The 19,695-nt window shown below is 41.5% G+C and overlaps 1 protein-coding gene across 3 annotated transcripts in view; it reads right to left on the minus strand.

Annotated features, from left to right (window-relative positions):
* Positions 1 to 19,695, minus strand: part of UST (uronyl 2-sulfotransferase) — a 381,095-nt gene that overhangs the window by 43,718 nt on the left and 317,682 nt on the right. For all 3 annotated transcript variants that reach the window (XM_045524560.2, XM_074368198.1, XM_074368197.1), the window contains exons 6-7: positions 4,326 to 4,423; positions 2,335 to 2,492 (exon numbers count right to left, since the gene is read on the minus strand). In XM_045524560.2, the coding sequence (XP_045380516.1) occupies positions 2,335 to 2,492; positions 4,326 to 4,423 (256 nt within the window). The remainder of the gene's footprint in view (positions 1 to 2,334; positions 2,493 to 4,325; positions 4,424 to 19,695) is intronic.

The following is a 19,695-nucleotide window of genomic DNA, read 5'->3' on the forward strand; positions in this document are numbered from 1 at the left end:
CTAGTCATAGGTCAGCTATCACTGATGAAATAAGTGAAGGGTCATCATTTTCTTTTTTCTGTCCTTCCTTCTTGCCTCCCTCCCTGCCCCCGACCCTTCTTTCCTGTAGAAGTTACACAGAGAGCTTAAGTCCTAGCTTCTCACAGACACAGGCCCCGTCTCTCTCCGGTAATGCTGTTGGCAGGCTAATAGCTAATTATTGAACACATCATACCTTAAGCTCTGGGCCAATGACTTTACATGGATCCGATCAGGTACGTCTCACAACAACCCAGTATTGTTTATGCGTCTTATACATTTGGGGAAACTGAGGGGTAGAGGGGTTACCCCTTCCCTCTGGCTATCGGTTAAGTGGAGGAGGGGCTTTAACGCCCAGGCTGTCTACTCCAGAGCCTGTGCTCCCATCACTGTGATATCCCATCTCCTCCACAGAGATGCACACGGTGAGAACAGAGAGGGCGGGGCATCGTGACCGGAGAGTGAGCTGGGGTCCCTGTCTCGATCACTTCAAGGTCACCAGCTTTAGGGAAGAACGGATTCTGCACAAATGCCCCTCCATCCAGGATCCTTCGTGTCCTCTAGGTGGCGAGAGCCTCCGTAACTAAACCTGGGAATTACGAAAGCAATGGGGACTGTCTAGAACTTTCTGGGGGTGGGAGGAAAGCACCCTATAATTGTGCTAACCAACAAGAGGTAGGAAAAGGAGCCTTACAACGTTCTACATGATACTTCAGCATCATAGTAATACAGACCTCAGCGCTCAGCCTCCCAAAGCTGCATTTGCTCTGAGTCCTATGGGCAGAACTACTGCAGAAAAAAGTCTCGTCTAACTCCCAACTCAGTGTTCTTTCTTTAAAGAACTGTTCTTCATGAATAACAGGCCAGTTTCAACTTTCTATGTAAATATCGTCAGATTTAATACTGCGATGCAAATGAACTCTGAGAGCACAGTACTATACTCTTAATGGGAGGTCTATTTTTTTTGTTACTCATGCCTAATAAAGATAATAATATTTAAGTTTGTACTGTATTTATCATCATTGCTCATAAAATATTTAAGTAAAAACTTTTTTTTTTGAAAAAACAAAGCAGTTAATTTATGAATGAACTTACATCCTCAAAGTTAGTATGGCGGTCATTTGGAATTACACGTTTTTCCTTTTGTAGTAGTTGGCGATCAGGACAGCCCACAAAAGTCTAGTAAATTCCCTCCTGTGGCTCCAGTGTTTACATTTGTAATGGAAATAAGTTGAAAATGAATACTAATACAATGTTAGTAACAGAAAGCATTTAAAATACAAGGGAAAGGGATTGGACACCTGAGCTTTCAAGTCCCCAGATAGAAGGAAGGTGATGGGTTAACATCAGGTATACAGTTCCATGTCCCGATGCTAGGTGGTGCTACTGAACTGGAACAGCTCGGTTATTTGTCCAAATCAAGGGTGTGTTTATGAGGGACATTGATATAAACACTTTTCCAATCACAGATATCCACTTATTCTCTCTTTAATTAACTTGCTTATTTACTTTGGCCTTTTAACACCACTATGATGTTAGCTCCTAAAGAAAACATGACTAAGAAAAATATCGACAGCTCACTACTCCTACCAGGCAGAACAGGCCTCTCATTTCAGGACAACAGAACAAAACCATCAACAGACTAGTGACTAGGTGGTGTTGTTGCTGCCGTAGATGAAGGAGAACAGGAAAGAAACAGTGTTTTTGTCTTTCTCTCAGGACACAACGACAATGAGAAAAAGCAACAATGGATTTCTGAGAGTTACCCTATCTGCAGGGACACTGCTTGTAATTGCTTTGCTGCATTCTCCTTCTTGCTTCCATCTGGAAACCACTCCATTTGTTGAAATAAAATCATAATTGTATTTTCAATGGGCTGCTTTCTATTCTCTGTGCCAGGATTTGCTTCTGTCAAATGGAAGTGGGACCAGAGATACCTCCTCACACGGTGGCTCCCTCCCACTCCCACACGTTCCCATCAACGGACTCAGACACGCACCTGCCTGTTCGCTGGGTCACCCCAGCAACACGCTCAGGACAAGGCCAATGGGGATGTTGCCAGTTTCACTCTCCAAAGGGAGGAATGGAACCATTTAAACCATTTAAAGGAGGAAGGCCTTTAAAACATGGTGAGTCTGTGTTTGGCCTGAAACTCCAGGTTTTGGCATCTATATCTCGTGGTTCTAACTTTGCTTTGAAGCCAGGGGAACTTTCCTTCACTAACGGAAGAGATGATTTCATTCCTTTATTTCCTGAATCCTTTTCTAGATGAGAAACCCCCAGAACGGAGAAGCGCTCGCTCACAAACGGACTTACCTGGGTCTTTGTAGATACTGAGCACACCCTTGAAGTAATGAGGTAAAAATCTTTCCAGTAAAAGCAGCACATCTTCCAACTCTTCAAGGATCCCCACGAGCAGGAAGTTTTCATTCACGTTCAGTTTTGCTCTTTCCAGGGCCCACTCACCAGGCTCCCTTTATGGATATAAAAAGGATTTGGGAGTCAAAGATTGGTTTTCGAAATGCAGCAACAGCATGTTGATGGTCTCTCCCAACCCCCCATCCCTTCGCAAAAGCCCAAATCCCACTTCCTTCAAGGACCAGCCCAGGTGTAGTGCTTCCAGCAGCCTTCCAGCTGCCCCTGCCCCTGTTCCTGTCCTGGTCTCACCTCTGTCACCCTCACCTGTGTGTGGTGCCAGGGCCTCGGACTTAGCGTGCCCCACCTAAATGTTTGTTAGAAGAAGAATACAGGCCTGAGTAGTTCAGTCTCCATAAACACTGACTAGAACGTCTTTTTAGAAAAAGGACCAAACCGAATCCGTAAAATTAGAAGTTTGGAAATGTGAAACTGACTGATTTCTTCTGTAGAAATCAAAACAGGTGTCAGATCATGTTTGTTAATCTTCTCATTCTTTTGAAGAGTTTAAAGACAAATCTGGTGTTTTTTGTTTTTTTTTTTTAATTACAGAAGGAAAACAGCGTGATCTTGTTAGTAAGGCCAGTCTCTGAGCCAACACTGACGTGAGCTCAAATAATTGTTGTCAAGGTGGAACAAGGTGCCATCTTGAAAGGGTTTTGAAAATCATCCCGTGTGCACCTAGATGAGGCATCAGAAGGACTTGCCCCAATTTTAGGAAATATAAAATTTTAAAAGTATTTTAGGGAGTTAGAATCCTGTTTTTTGGAATGAATATCTTCATTGTGACAGAAAAGGAGTCATCTGGCCTCAAATCTTCCTATGCTCTGAAGCACTGACCGTGTACCAGGAGGCATTTATTACTGGGGAGAGGGTGGGTGAGGGGGGCCTCCTGAACTCAAGCGTTTATGATAAAGCAGAAAACTGACACTTCTAGTCCCAGAGTTCTGACCATAAACAAAGCAGTGAATCCAGCAAAACATCCATAATGACAATACACATAATAACTAAGCAGTAATCATGGTGAAGGCAAAACATACCATGAATGAGTAGCAATTTGGAAATAGCTGTGTCTCCCCCTCCCCTCCACAACCCCTGGTCTCTTCAAGAACACAGTAACCTTCTAATCAGTGTCTCCTTTGGGGGAAAATGTCACTTCTGGCAGCATGGTTTATTTTCCACCGAGCAAAGATAATATTCATCCTCACTACCATTTCTTCTGGAGGCTACATATTTGCCTAGTACGATGAGTTTCAACTGCAGCTGGACCAGAGTCACCTGGGAGGTGGTCACAAACCTGGGCCCCACCTCAGAGACTGTGATTAGGATGCGGATGCAGGAGGTGGGTGGACCCCACTCTGAGAGCCCTTACTGTCTAAGTCACTTTCTAAAGAAGGTCCTTCATCCAAGTAAGGCTGAGGTGTGATCACTAGAGAGTACTTTCTTTTCTTTCTACTGAGTATGTCTCAGGAGAGAGGCCCTCTAGAATTCAGGGTGTGAGCATCCAGTGATTCAGACTCAGTGAGACACACCACACAGGCAAGGACAGTTCCTGATGGAGCACAGTCAGTGCTCCCCCCTGCTCTTTACTCTCTCGTAGGCTGGGTAGCGACAGCTGTGTGTTAAGCAAAAAGAAGAGTTTGGTGGGCATTTCAGCTACACAGCTTTGTGGGTGGTTGCCAAGGCCTCTGTCAGACCTTGATTTGTTAATTTCTTTATTTATTGGACATTCAGAGTCTCAAGTGTGATCTTTAAAGATTAACAGTAAATATAAACAGAATTCCAGAAGGCCAAAAGACAGAGGATGCAAAAGATGCCCGTGCCATCCAGTTGGTGGATTTCCTGCCGCTGTTGTCCACATTTGCATGCCATCAGCCTGTTTCAGTCTTTACCTGCATCTGGGATGCTGTCCACAAAAGTACGGAATGATGTAAAATAACCTGGGGTTGGAACACTCGGGATAGTTTTCAAGAATACACTCATTGATATCCTAGAAGAGAAAACACAGCAGTGAGATGTCTCGTGGTCTCTGCAGTGCTCTGTCAAATGTCACACAGTGTAAGAAAATTGATTTTTAAATGACACCGGCAAGCCTTGAGAAGACGTAGAGAACTGATGGATTTCACGAGAAGACTTTTTTCCTTCCTTGCAGAATCCTGCTCCACTGGCCAGGTGCACATTACAGTCAGAGCATTTCTGAGAGTGCTTGTTCTGTTAACTGAATTTCTGTGTTTCCAGTGGCCTGAAGTCTTTAGCTAGATCACAAGTATCTTGGAGCAGTTCTGCTGACTGTGGCTTGTAGTGGTCCTAGCAGTTACGAGAAACTGGGAAGTATACAGTGGGCACTTAAATATTTGTTGAATGAATTCAGTATGACTTAGTTCTTAAATCATTCAGACTTAATCAGAGATCCCTCTATGGCCAACCTGTAGAAATGTGTTTCCTTGTGTATCTATAGGTCCAACAAACAATTAAGCACCTACAATAATCACATAAAGGGTTTGTAAATTTTGGAGGGGTTGTAAAACCATTTCTAGTGTTATATTTGGTTAGAAAGTGACCGGATGTTTGCATACAGACATTCTCTCACTTTTAAAGGCAACAGTTGTGATTTCCAGACAGAAAATCTGGAATTCTCAGATAGAAATTTCTCTTCTACAAGGATGAGCGTGGTGTCTTCATCAGGATTACTAGAGCTTACAATGTGGCCCAAGGGTGAAAACAAGGGCTAAAAATCCACTTTCATCAAGCCAGCTTACACTGGACACACCAGAGAAGACACGTCTGGTTCTTAGGTACTTCTAAGGAGAGAAGATAACCCAGTTTATAAACAAACCTAACAGCTATGCGATGCTTTTCCAGAGACAACACTGGCAAGGCAGATTAAGAGTGGATGTAACTCAGTAAGAATGGCCACATGGTTGACGGAATTTATGAGTTAGTTGAAGCCACTATATCTGATATGATTGAGGTAGGTCGTTAGTTATTAAAAAAATTTTTTTAGTTCAAGTTGAGAATCAGAAAAACACAACAAACTTTTTTTTTTTACAACAACTTTCTCTTTTCCCTCTCATACTTTTTTTGGTTTATGTATCAATTAAATAAATTACACAATTACAATAATAAATTCAACTGGAATAAAGAGATTCAGCAAAAAATACACTCTAGCTAAGTACCTGCGCCTACCGTGGGAAACAGAGGTGCACAGTTCCCAAGGAGGAACACACTAGAAGCAAACAGAATGGTGTACGTCAGCCCATCCAGCCACACGTGAAGTAAAGGGTAGTTAAGGGCACCTCACTGTGTATGAAAACCCATTAAAAATGCATCATATTAGACCCCAAATATCTTTCTAAGAAGAACCTAACACACAGAAAGGTATGTATAAGACTATTCATCGCTACAAAATTTATTACAACAAAATATGGCAGAACTCATATGTTCATTAACGGGGAACTGAGTCACAGAGAAGTTATGGTGCATTCATACAATAAAAGACTGGGCACCCAGAAAGGATAAGGAGAGTCTATATGCACTGTCCTGAAAAGTGTCCATGATGAGTTTTTAGATGAAATAAAATCGATTACAGGACAATGTGAAAGACAACATAAAAATAAACGTCTGTGTTTACACAAAGACAAAAGTATCTGGAAGTATAAATACCCAGCTGTTAAAAGGAGTTGTTTATGCTGGTAGACGTAATGGATGATGGGAACACATTGAAACTTTACTTTATTTATTTTTGAAACATTAGCTTTTATTATAATGTATGTATTTTAGTTTTGCCATCAGAAAAGTTCAAGGAGAGTTACACTTTGTAAGACAAACTAAAGCTTGGGTGGGAGGGTGACTGGGCTGTGCCATGAGGATTCTCTGACTTCCCTGTCCTCCCTCACCCCCCAGGTATCCCCTGGCAGTTGGCTTCGCCCAAGAATGTAAGACTTAGGTCAGAGTGACCCAGTAACCAGGGATGGGGTCAGAGGGAGGGGGCCAGGAGCTGGGTGAGAAGCGAAGTGTGGAACTCCAGCCAGGGCCGGCGTGGCCAGAGCCAGAGGGTTTGTCTTCTGAGGTCGAGATTTTACAGCAAGTGGCAGAGTAAAATGATGGTGATTTAGGGGGTGTCCAGAGACCTGTCCCATACACAGTCAGCCCCCCAGAGACCTGCATTAACACGAGAGGCAGGCAACAGAGCCCACCGAAGGCTCCCACAGAAACTCTCACAGCACCTGCGCTTCTTCAGAGTTCACTTTACAGTTGCCTTTTAATAAGGACTTGTGTAATTATTTGTTTAGGCAGTGAGTCCAGGAGAGCACAGATGTCTGTTCACTGCGTCTCCAGCGCTTAGCACCCTGCCTGGAAAAAGCAGGAGCGCAATAAATATTCAATGAATGAATGAACAAATAGCAGAAGGAACAAGCCAAGACACACAACCGGGATTCTGTCCCCAGAGATCCTGGCCTGGAGCTCACAAGAGCGGGCAGAGTACATCAGCTGGTGGGGCTGAGAGCAGGGAGGGCGGAGGAGTGCAGGGACCTAGGAAGGACATTTCTCTTTTGGAATCCACAAATCACTTCCCGAGGTCAATTTATGGGAAGACATAAATTCCTAGTTTAAGAATTGCTGTTAACAGTTCTTCCTTTCTTAGATCAAAGCATGTCCCGGGAGATTTCAAAGAGTTCCATTTGAGCCCGTTAGGTTGATGAATGGTGTTGGCCACAACCCATCTTATGGAAATGCTATAGGAGGACATAAATAAAGGATGACTCAGGTGTAAGACCAAGTGGAAGCAGGAAACGAGCTGTGAAGACCCACGCACTTAGCTGCCGACGGCTTAGCCGCAGGGCACAGTGATGCTGCTGGCTTCCCAGCAGCTCCAGGACGGGGCCTCAGGAAGCTGCTCCCGGCCACTCACAGTCCACTCTCACTGGAACCGAGACCCTCAGCGAGTGACCTTTCAGTGTCCTGGGCAACTGAATGGGACGAGTGTCAACACAGCTGTTCGTCCAGCGTCCTCTGACAGGCACCACCAATTCCCCCCCCTCCGTGGGACCATTTGGTTTCCCCCAGAGTTAATAATTTTATCTCTGCTGTTAGGTTTCTTTATCCTGTGTTTACAATCACCTTTTTTTTTTTTTTAACAATCACCTTTTTATACTGAAGTTCCCTTCGTATTTACATATTTTAAAACGATTATGCAACTTCGTTGTTTCTTCCCATGCAGTGCTTCTAGGATAAGGTTGCTTTAAATGAAAACCTTAATATTTATTTGAGATTTGCTCTAAGATCATCATCATGATGATGACTTCAGCCAAACTGACCCTCTCACCCTTGTTTGATCTACGATTTGCTTATCTGGTCCTTGGATCTTGGTGTCTACCGTGGCACCCCACAAAGCTCTCCCCTGCCCAAGTCTAGCCCTATTTTTAAGATTGAGTTTAAACATAAGACCCCACTCTGCCCGTATTCTCAATTGATTAGGGGATTGAGATATTCTTTATAAGTGAATATTCCAGATGACTTAGAGAGTCCTGTTAATCACCAAAACTACAATAAAAGACCAATTTTGGTTGAAATTTATTCTAGACTATTTTTTAAAGTGTACATTTCCACCCTCTAGGTTTTCTTTGTGGGTTCATCTTCTTCGACTTTGATCTTACAGCAAAATCATCTTTTATTGAGTTGCTCCTGTTAACATTTTCATCGGATGGGCTGTGCTGAATAATACTCACCTGTTAAATGCAAAAGGGCCCATGGAGCCCAAAGGAATCCCCAGTCACTACGGCCAGATCCCCGGGAGTCACTCCCGATGACTCTCACCCTCATGCTCCACGTTCGTTCACTCAGTGACCTGGCTCTACAACTTCACCCCCAAGCTGTTTCCTAAGCTGTATTTCCCCACCCATCCCACACTGCTCGGCTCCCCTCCAGCTAGTTAGTATCTCTTCCTTTCCTCTCTTCTCCCCAAATGCATTCTGCACAAAGTTGCTGCAGTAGTTTAACTGATAGGTTAATTCATCCACGGCACTCCCCTGCTCAAACACTCTGAAGGCCTCTTACTGACAATGCAGTGGGAATAACAGTCAGTTAGGGCACCTGTTAAAAAAATGCTAACTCCCAGACCCTGCTTCCAGAGTGTCTGATATAACAGGTTCTTCTGGGGACAAGGCTAGAAATCTGCATTTTAAAGAAGAACTTCTGGTGATTTTGAGAAGCTGGTCTCTCTTCCTGAGCATCAGCACTGTGCCAGCAGGTAATTTCATGTCCTGCTTATATGTCTCCCTTGCCTGGAACTTCTTTCTGCTTCTTCTTCTGGTCCCAGCAGCAGGACCAGGTACGGGTGCCACTCCTGGCAGGACTGGTGTTAGCACACTCTGGTCCCCCCGCAGAAGGCCCAAGAAGCTGGGAAAGAATTCAAGAGCTGACAGTGAGTTCAAGGTAACTCCTGGTGGGCTTTCTGAGTAGACAAGGCACATACAACCTACACAGTGTGGTTTGCAGCACTTTCCTCCTCCATAGTCCTCATTTTAAAAAAATCTCCTCACCTCTTACCAAGTCCTGGAATTTTGTTCATTTAATAAGACAAAATAGGTGAAGTCTGTAGCACATTTCTCATTCATTCCCCAGTCTTTTGTCATTCAATCCTCTCCATTCCTGGGCCCAGAAAGGAGGGAGTTAAGGAGTTCCAGGAAAAGGAGAGGCCGGGTACACACGGAACCTGGTGGGAGACGGTGTGTCAGACAGGCCAGGCTCCAGGACCCCCAGCCCTACTGAAACCAGAAGAACTGTGCTTTACTTGGGTTTGTATAAGATTTCGTTTGAAAAAAGGTTTTAAACCTAAGAATCGTTGCTTCAGGCCAGCGCACAGAGGCTCAATACTGGACAAGCTAGCCCAGCACCCCATCCCGTGGCTCCTCCGCCTGCTCTGTACAAGCAGGTGATGCTGAGTACAGGGCCCAGGAAGTCGGATCTTACCGGCTGGGGCATGATTGTTTGGATCCTATAATTAAAGAGCACCTTATGGAGAAAAACAAAAAATGAGAAACCATTTCTCCTCTTCCTCTCCTTCCCAGGGTCCAGGCTGCTCAGAGTTCCATTCTCCCCGCTACTTTACCCTTTAAGGAAAGAAGGGCTGCCAAACCCATGTAAGCAAGGGGAAGGGCAGGGTCCTTATATGTACAACAGTGTCCAGTGCTAGAGGGCGTCTATATTCTAAATGTCAAAAATATCTTTAAAAATACATGGCATCTTCTATTGAAAAGAAATTTATTATAATTTTGATATATAGTGTCAATTCCTTGGGGATTTCAGTTTTCATTATCAGTTGTGAATGAGTAGAGGTCCTTTGAGCCTATAAATAACTGGGCATGAACCTGGCCTTCAGGAAGGCACACTGCACACAGGTCGGGTGCTGGACAGACTTCCCGAATTCGACTCTCTGAACCTTCTGAAAGCCACACCTGCTGGACCAATGCTGTTCCAGGCTCCTGGGCAGGAAGGGCTGCCAAGTATGCAGAATTTTGCCAGACTGTGCGGTTATTTTATTAGGCAAATAAATGTCTACTGAGATTCTAATGTAAAAACACTGGGCCCAGCCCAGTTTCGTACAAACATTTTCTGAAGTAAAGGTGGAACACATTATCAGTCACTCATTTTCATAATTATAGTTTTTTTGGCTAACAATCATTTCCCTTCCTTCTACATATAATGCCTGGAATATCTGCACAAAGAAAATCTTTAAGGAGAGGTCAGCCCCAGTGGGAGTTACTTAAGAAACCACTAGATACTCTAAATTTTATACAAGTGGGACATTTTATGAAAGTCTGTTTGGACAAAAAATTTCCAGCATAAATTTTATGGAAACATAAATTATGAGACCTGAATTCAGGGACTAGTTGAAGGAAGACTCCTGAGGCAGAGGAAGGCTATCATTTCTTTAATGCTCTTGATTGGAAATGCAACCCAAGATACACTTCACCTGGGATTCTGATTTTAAATTTTCAACTAGAATTTTCTTATGTGACTTACATCTATGATGCCACAATATGGTCTAATGCAATTCGATTTCAGAGATTCTTAATTTGGGGTAGCTCAAAATCAGTTGCTCGTTGTGTTTAAACAATTCAAGCTCAACTTTTCAAGAAATGCATGCCAAATTCTTTGATTACATCATGAATTAAGGCATCTACTGTACTTAAGATATCATGGTAAACACCCTGGCCCCAAGTAGCTGACCAATTGTGCCTGTCTCCTCTTACTTAGTTTATAAAATGTCATCTCACTAACATTTATGTAGAAAATCTTCTTGGTAGTTGGTTCCTTTTGTTATTAATGCTTTTGCCTTACATTAAAACTTGTCTTACGTTAAACTTTCTTTTAGTATTCAAATGGTGACCTTTTCCCATCCTTTTATTTTCAGCGTATTTTCAACAGACAACCCCTCTCTCTGTGTTTAATAGATGAATTTAATCATTTACTTCTACTGTGATTGTTGATATATTTGGATTTATTTTTGCATCTCTGTCATCTTTGTGTTTTGTTTGCTATTCTTTTTTTTTTTTTTTTGCTTCTTTCTTTTCATGTCTTCTGTTGGTTTTTAAAGTTTTTAGTAAGACCTCTGCCTTTCTTCTTCTGTTTCAGCATCTAAAGATCATATTGCTATTATTTACATGATTACCTTTACATTTTTAATTTTCTAAGATTCCCCCTCCCCCTAGTTATGGTTCTGACAGCTTAAAAATACAAATAATAACAATAATTGCAACTTAAAATACTCTCAGTGCTTGAGAAGTCCTGAGGAGGGGTGCAGAATTTTAAGAAATCATTCACAAATGAATAGTCAGAAAGATGGGCTGATGGAAGAGTCATTTAAAAATGTTTAACATTCAAACTTGACTAAATTTTTTTCTAATAAAATCTGAAGTTATTTGGTTTTTCAATATTCCTCCCGAATCTAGAAGGATCTTAGCACTTTTAATTACTCATTAAACCCCACCAACTCCATCTCATCAATGTCTAATTTTAATCCTTTGTTAACACACAAAAAAACTCAGCACTCAATATTTACCCCATTTCACCAACATATTTTAATCAATGGCTATATTCACTGTGGTGTCTTGTGTCCTATATCTTTCTTCCTTCTCCCTGTAATCTTTTAATGATCTTTTCAGAGAAGTCAAGAAGTGGTCAGCTCTATCTTTCTATGTCTGAAAAAGTCTTTAGAGTGATTATCTAGCTGGATAGAAAACCCTAGGTTGACAATTATTTTCCCTCAGCACTTTGAAGATATTATTCTCTCATGATCTACTGTTGCAGGTGGGGAACCTGCTGTCAGCCTGACTATGCTTCCTTTATTAGTCAGCTGCTTTCCCTCCTTTTCCCTGATACCCTGCATTTCACTCTACGGTATCTGGGGGTAAACTGAACTTTGTGTACTCTGTTCAGTACTCATGGTACACTTTTAGTCTGAAGAATCACACCTTTAACTTTAGAATATGCTATTTTTCAATAGCTTCAAATACTGCTTCCTGACCGTTTCACCATTCTCTTTTTCTGGAACTCCTACTGAAAGACCATTGGAACTTTATAATCTTTTCCACATCTTTTAACTGCTCCTTCTATCTATCTATCTATCTATCTATCTATCTATCTATCTATCTATCTATCTATCTATCTATGTTTATGAATTGAATTTTTGGTCAATTCCTCATGCCTACTTCCTAATTCAGAAAGTTTCTCTTTCACTTTACTCACTTCAGAGTTTATTTTATTTCTTAAACTTTATGCCAATGACTCTACTTTTCATTTTTAAGATTTATAATTAATTCTTTATTAATATCCTCATGTTCTTGTTTCAGGTTTTTATCTTATAATTTCCTGCTCTTTTTTAATGGAAGTTATTCATACTTTTATCTTTTCAACATTCTAGGCACACTTATTTTAAAACATCTTCCTTAAGGACATCTAGAATGATTCCTGCCCCGGTAGCAGATTTTGCTCCCTGTCTTTCTTGTATTAGATTTTTTTCCCATGTGTTTAGACTATTTGGCCTGTAGGCTCATTTTGAGTGGGAGATACCTTCTCATTCTCACTTTCTCTTTCTTTCCTCTTCCTTCCCTCTCTCCCTTCCTCCCCCACCCCCACCTCTGTAATTCCCTAGTGGTTTTGCAGTTTCTATGATCTGGACTCCTGGCACTTAGACCAGAACCAGGTCTTACTTGCAGTTCCCATCCCATGGGAATATTACAGATATTACAAATCTGTTATCAAGTGGCAAAAATTTGGTTCACTTCTTACTTAATAGGCTGGGACTTTGTTTTACCACCTCTCTAGGTCTACCGTTAGAGGCAAAGTCATAGTTCCAGTGACAGGTCAGCAGTCATTTTGTTTGGCTTTCTTCACTTGAGAGTGAGGGAAATGTGGCTCCCCACCTCAGGCCCTTAAGGCACTGAGCCTGGTTCTGGCTCTATCTTGACAAGGAGCCCAATGCCTGGCTGCCACCCCCCGATTCTGGACCAGAGCTCAGCTGCCTGCAGTTTCACCACTGTTCATTACTCTGGTGTCGTTCCAGGCATGGGGACACTCTCTGGATTTCCTTTGTAAATATTCTGCCTATCATTGCCATGTGCTGGGGCCAAGGGAGTGCGAAAGCACCACACCATCTTGCTTGGGGGTCCTGTATGGGCTATTTGTGCTTTTTCTTTTTCCTACAGGGAGTTCTATCAGAAGGCATACTGAGTGCAGAGATGTGGGTGACGGGTATGAGGAGAGCAGCTTGCTGAGTCAGAGGAAAGAAGCTTGGTAAAATGTCAAGTCCATGCCAAAGCAAGGTCACATTTCTATTGAAATGTGATCATTTGTGCTTCATGAGGATGTCAGAGACATAGGGCCAATGCACAGTTTAAGCCAGACCTAAAACAGTGTGATTCCTGAGGATTCTTCTTACAGACCCTACAATAGGTAAATATAGCACAGCAGTGACTTTTTTATAATGGCATTGCTTTGAATCTTTTAATTGCTACAAGTGTGTTGCCAAAGGTTCCAATATTTGAAGTATACCACAAATATAGAAATGGTGTAATTTCTGCTCTGCATTTTCTTTATTGGTATTATACAGACTCTCAGCTTCTGGAAGAACAGCTTCATGTTTCCTCTCCATATGATGGTACCCACCCTGGGCCAGGCAGGTGCTCTTTTATAGCTCATAAAAGTGGCCTTTGAAGGTGATGAAATTTTAATTTGAATTGTGCTATGCCTAGCAAATCACCATGGGAATCTGGTAAAAGCTTTCAGAAGATGGTACCATTTTTCAATAAACAGCATCATAAAAAATTTAGCAGCAGAGTGAAATCCAGATTGCAAGTACTGATGCATTTTAATCAAAAAGTACTTAAAACAATATTGTGGATAAAGATATACAAGTATGGATACTTTTTTTTAAGTAGACATCTGGAGGACTGAAATGTCACTAAATGACCTCTAACCTACTCCCTGCTAGAAAAGGTACATTCCTCTTGGAGGAATAACGACTTTGGGGTTTTGTGATTCTGGTCCCCAAGGCCCAGAAAGAGCCATGTGGCTGGGCCTTTGCCGCCAGCAGCTCTGCTGTGAGCTCTGAAAGTACTGTCTTGGTTACCTAGTCCCTGAGCCCAGGGCGATTCTGCCTGGTGCACTTGGCCCAGCACCTGGATGGTAGCGGTCTCTGCAGAAGGGGGCCACGCTGATTATATTTGGAAGCACACAGTCAGTGGAACTATCTGACCTTCTAATATGACTAATGTTGAGATGCTGATCAAACCTTTAAAATAAGCAGGAGGTCAGGTTTACAGAGAGGTCCCACCCCCTTTCTCCCACCTGGTCACATAGAAAATAGACAGGTCAACACTCTGTGGGCTTTCTGTAGGCTGGCAGTGTGATATCGCTTATTGCCAGTAGATCTTGTGGGGCCTACAGTTTTACCACTCTGGATCTTAATAAAGCCATGGGGATGCAGGTTAACTCCTCACTGCTCTCCATGTAACACCAGGAGGAAAAAATGCTGGTAAAACTTAGGCCAGAGATCAGAAGGACCACTGCAGATTTTACTTCAAAGTTGAATTATGAAGTGGAAAGAAATGCATCATTCACCTCAAATCTGCTCACTTCACCTGTTAAAAGAAACCCCAGGGGGAGGCTAAGTCCCAACACAGTTCAGTGTTTCCTGGAGGCAACAATGAGCAGACAAATCAGGCCCCAACAGAGCTTCTCCACCGATGTGAGACTTGGTATAAGAATGGCAGGAATTCCTGGGAAACCAAGTATGCTCTTCAAGGGTTTTATACCATCAAAATTATTTATGACTCCTTTGGGCCACACAAGTTAGTAAAAGCCACAGAAAATGTCTTAACCTCATAGAATTTTGATGATTTTGCCTTCCCAGCTGAAGAGGTTCAGAATTCCCTTTTCTTTCTTTCACATCCAATAGTCTAATTGTTTTGGCCCAAAAGGCCAAAACAAACCACAGAAGTCACACTTTCAAATTCTGGTTATTCAGGGCATAAACAACATGTTTGTGGATTTTTTCAGGCTCACAGCCTCTCCTTTCTATGGCCCCACAGCCCCAACTCAGAGGGTCATAAAGAATACACAATAGGTTTAAAAAAGAGAAATTGAAACTAAATAGTCAGAATGATTATTTTAGATGTACTTTGAATTTCTGTTTCTTAAGACCCTGTTATCATGAGTGGCTAAGAATTGACTGGGTGATAGAGGTTCACTGGGCAATTTTCTTTCATATGAATATTTGAAAATTCCCATAATGTATAGTAAAAAGTAAACAAAAAAATCAGAAAAAGTACTGTGAGAATAGTTTTGTCCTCAGCCACATGCCTCACCTTTTTCCCCTTGCCTTCTTCTTCCCTGGGCCTCTTTTTTTTTTTTTTTTTTTTTTTTGGAGTTCATTTGTCCATTCATTCATTTATTTGTTCATTCATTCACATTCTGTCTTTCTGTCACTACTTTAAGGCTTCTTGGACTGTTTCCTATAAGAGGCCTTTATGAATCCTGAGTTTCACCTTCATAATTTTCCATCCTTAGTTTATCTAGAGACCTCATTTCTGACCCTGTCACTGGCCCTGCTCCCTGGATTCTTTCTGCTCAAGAATGAAATACAACTACATAGAAGTCAAGAAAAAAGAAAACTACAAAATCAGGCCCCTTTTTACACTGGTTATTGGGTTTCTCTCAAAGCTCCCTTATAATATGTTCACTCACATCCTTATTACATGCAGCTGTGTTTAAGAGTATGCCACTTGTAAACCCAAATTCTTATCTTTTAAGGACTGTGTTATAAAAGTTTCTCTTTTATTACCTTTTTCTTTTAATTATTGATATTCTCTCTCCTTTTAAATTTATTATCTGCCCATGGATAGACTCTGCCAAGGCTCTACAAATAATGAAAACATTCAAATCACTATAATAATTTCTACCTACATAAGCAAACATTTATTAAAATCAAGAACTATTAAAGTAGAGTTCCCCAGATATTTTTCCCTCTAAATCTCTCAAATTGAGAATCAAAGGTAAAGGAAAGCAAGTATTTTATAAACTCAATCTAAAACATATGAGAGTTGCACCAAAGATGAGGAGGGTGATTCCACAGTGTATAAATATGTTTATCATTTAGACACACATGTGGAAGAATTTGTAGGAGGAAAAGCAGAGTCTGCCTGGTGAAAAATTGATTAAACATATTTGGGAGGGACATCAACAATTGATTAGCCACAATCAACTATAATAAGTTAGGTGGTTAGAAGCAATTCTTTGTAATGCCCACAATAAACATTTTCAACTCTCAAGGCGCAATGTTTAATTACTGTAACAAGATCCATAGCCCTCATTCAACTCTGTCCTTACCAGGCTTCCAACACATGCCGGGCACTGTGTTAGGCACAGTCCATTTCTGCTCCCCAGGAATTCACGTTCTACAGCAGGGGTAGCAAACACTAACGCTCACTGGTACCTGTCAGGTAACAGGGATGCCCGACTGAGGTCCTGTATCTGCACATGCTGTCAAGTGGGGAAGCCTGGCACAAACTGGGAAAACACGTCTCCTGTCTCCTGTGGGCTGGTACTACTCAGTTCAAGCCCATCACTGCCACGTGGATTTTGTGCCAGAGTTGCTCAATATTCTGACTTTTCAAGAAAAGCAAGAAATTTGAATTTTTGTGTGAAGTCTCCTAATATTTAAATGTTAGGACCAAAACAAAACAAAAATTGTGAGTGAAACAAACATGTCTGCAGGTCAAATATGACCCACAGTTGACCAGTTTATGTTCCACTGGCTTAGCCATAGTCATTTCAGATCTGAGTACCCCCTGAAAAAACACAAGATCTTATAGTTTGCTACACTGTGTTTCTGATAAGAATAACATAGCTAGATAAAGGACAAGTTGGATTTTTAATGGTACTAGACCACACACGAGCTAGCTGTGGGACAAAGGAAACACTAGATTTATCATCAGATGATCTAGGTTTGAGTCTTGGTCTCTTATTCACTGGCTGGATTAGAATGAGCAAGATACTTCATCTTTGTAAGCATCAGTTTCCTTATCTATACAATCAGGAGAGTGACACCTCTTTTCATAAGACGGCTGCAGAGACTAAAGAAAATGTATTTGAAAGTTCTTTGCAAGTTACAGAGAGAACTGCAGGAGTGAACAGGTGGTTTGATTTTTTAAATGCATTGATAAAGGACTATCAAGGATTCAGCAACGTTGGATTAAAGCGGTCGTGGAAATACGAGGGCTTGATGATTCATTTTACCCCTAGAAGGGAAACTATGCAGTGAGAAACACAAGGAAAGCAGGGTAAAAACTCAAAGAGCCCAGCCCAGTGGTGGGACAGGAAGGAGAGCTGCGGTTTACAGGGAGCACGACTTCCTTCATGAAAAAAACTTACTAGGACCACAATGAAACCCTTGACTAACGAAGTGGTGAATATCCACCTGGTGGATTATTTGTGGCAAATCTAAAATCATAGGCTGGCTTCCTTCTCTTGGGATATTTTCAAACCACCAACTTACCTCCCCACCCTTAAGTCAAAGAATAAGAATTCATTTCAATATTAGCCCAAGAAAAATACAATCAGAGGAGATCACAACGCTGGAATACTATTAATTCCAAGACTAAATATAGTTGATTTTTGGATTATCAGCTATTTTCCATTATCAGCACCAACCTTCTCTTCTGTGAAAGTGGATAAATAAGTTGTTTCCAATAATTCAAAAACCTTTCACCAGGAGAATGAAAATTTCACCATGGGGTTATTATTGGTTTCACTCTTTAGGTAACCACACAACTGTAAATTCTCCGCTTCTTAGCTTTTAGCACTAAGGGCTAGATAGTTTTCCAAAGTTCATTAAGTCTAAGGATGGTGGCTTCATTTAAGAAGCAGAGAAAAAGAAAGGAGTGAAACAATTCTTTTTTTCAAAAGGAGTACCCCAAATTTTACAAAGTCCCAGCAGAGAATTCTCGATAGTCCTAGATTATTCAGGAGGCAGTGTCCCAGATCTTCCTACCTCCAGCCCAGGACTATTCTCCTTTAGAAAGAGTCTGTATTTAGCAGGAGACATGTGCCACTCAGTCTTACAGAAGGTGGAGGAGAAACTCATTCTTCTTACTCCATACTCTTGCACTGGACTCATTAGGTCTAAATCTGTCTTAGTTACAGTCAGAATTTGGGACTTAAGATGTTAACTGACACGGAAACAAGTGCATTAAAAAATGAACTTCATCCCTAGCTTTTTCTCCTTGCCAGTAAAGACTAAGGGAAGTAGGTGGTTATTAACCTGGAGTACAGAGCCCCCCCCACCCCACCCTTGCAAAGGGGCCTGAGCTATTACTGTATTTCAATATGATTTGTTTTCTTTGTAATCCAAAGTATTTTATGCATTTAGAAACATTATTTTGAGAAGAGATCTGTAGGCTTCACTGGACTGCTAAAGGGACTCATGACATGAAGAAGGTGAAGACCCCCTCTGAACTGTGTATTTTTCAAGTGGGAGCCATCTGTCTCTGCTGTAAGATATATTTCCTGACATTTTACAGTGTTGGCCCATCAAAAATTGTCAACAGAAGATGATTTTTGACTGAGATTTTTAAAACTCTCCCTTGAAAGCTTGGGTAAATCTTCCATTTCAAAGAGCTGGATAGCAAACTACAACCACCACCAACAAAATTTTTATGCAGATGGGAGTCCCCTGGGTGGTTCAAATGTTTAAAAGAATTTCTATACTTGCCACTTAATCTAGCACAGAGGTTCTCAAAGTGTGGTCCACAGATTGCTGGCGGGACTTGAGAACCTTTTAGGGGTCCACAAGATCAAAACTATTTTCATAATCACACAAGGTCTTTTTGATGGTGTCAATATTTGTGCTGATGGTGCAAAACTGTGGCGGTAAGTGGTTGGCTCATTAATATGAGTCAAGGCAGTGGACCAGACTTGGCTGGACACCATGGTACACTTCACCACGGCACATACTTCAAAACAATTTTTTTTTTTAAAGAATATCTTTGAAGGAACAGTAAAAACTATTAGTTGTACTAAATGTCAGCCCTTAAAAATCTGGGAAGAGATAGGGGAAGTTCGCATAAAAGCACTTGTGCTACTGACCTCCTGGCAGTCTGGTGTAGTCTAAGAACCCACTTCTCAGATCCATGTGCTTAAATGTATAAAGTAAAACATATAAGGTTGGAAAGGAAACCAAATATATTGAATTATTGATCAAAATACTAAACAGGTGTGAGAAAGTACGAACTAACAAGACTTCTCAATGGGTCTAGTATCTACCGAAATTTCAACCCAGGTCTTATGGTGGTATAAATGCTTATTCTGAGAGGCCTCCAGTAACAGTACTTGATATAAAACAGGTAGGAATTCTACTGATGACATTACAGGTACTGTAAATACTGATGTAGTTTTTGCCTATATTCAAAAATGAAGGAAATGCTAAGCTGTTGAAATTAATGATGCATTCTCCCCTCTACTGGAGCTCATAGACTCTCCTGGACTTTATCCATGAATCGTTATCACCACTTGACCACTGCGTATTATTTGTCTGTCTGTCTGTTAACTATTTGTTTCACTTCACTAGGGTATCAGCTCCAAGAGAGATGGGGCTTTGTCTTTTTCACAGCAGTCCCAGGGCTTAGAAGGGTGGCCGGCCCAGAGCACATGCTCAGCCAGTATTTCTCGAGTGAATGAGGAAGTACCATTAGCTTCCTGACC

Source organism: Camelus bactrianus, chromosome 8 (assembly GCF_048773025.1).
Source record: "Camelus bactrianus isolate YW-2024 breed Bactrian camel chromosome 8, ASM4877302v1, whole genome shotgun sequence".
NCBI classification, from domain to species: Eukaryota; Metazoa; Chordata; class Mammalia; order Artiodactyla; family Camelidae; genus Camelus; species Camelus bactrianus.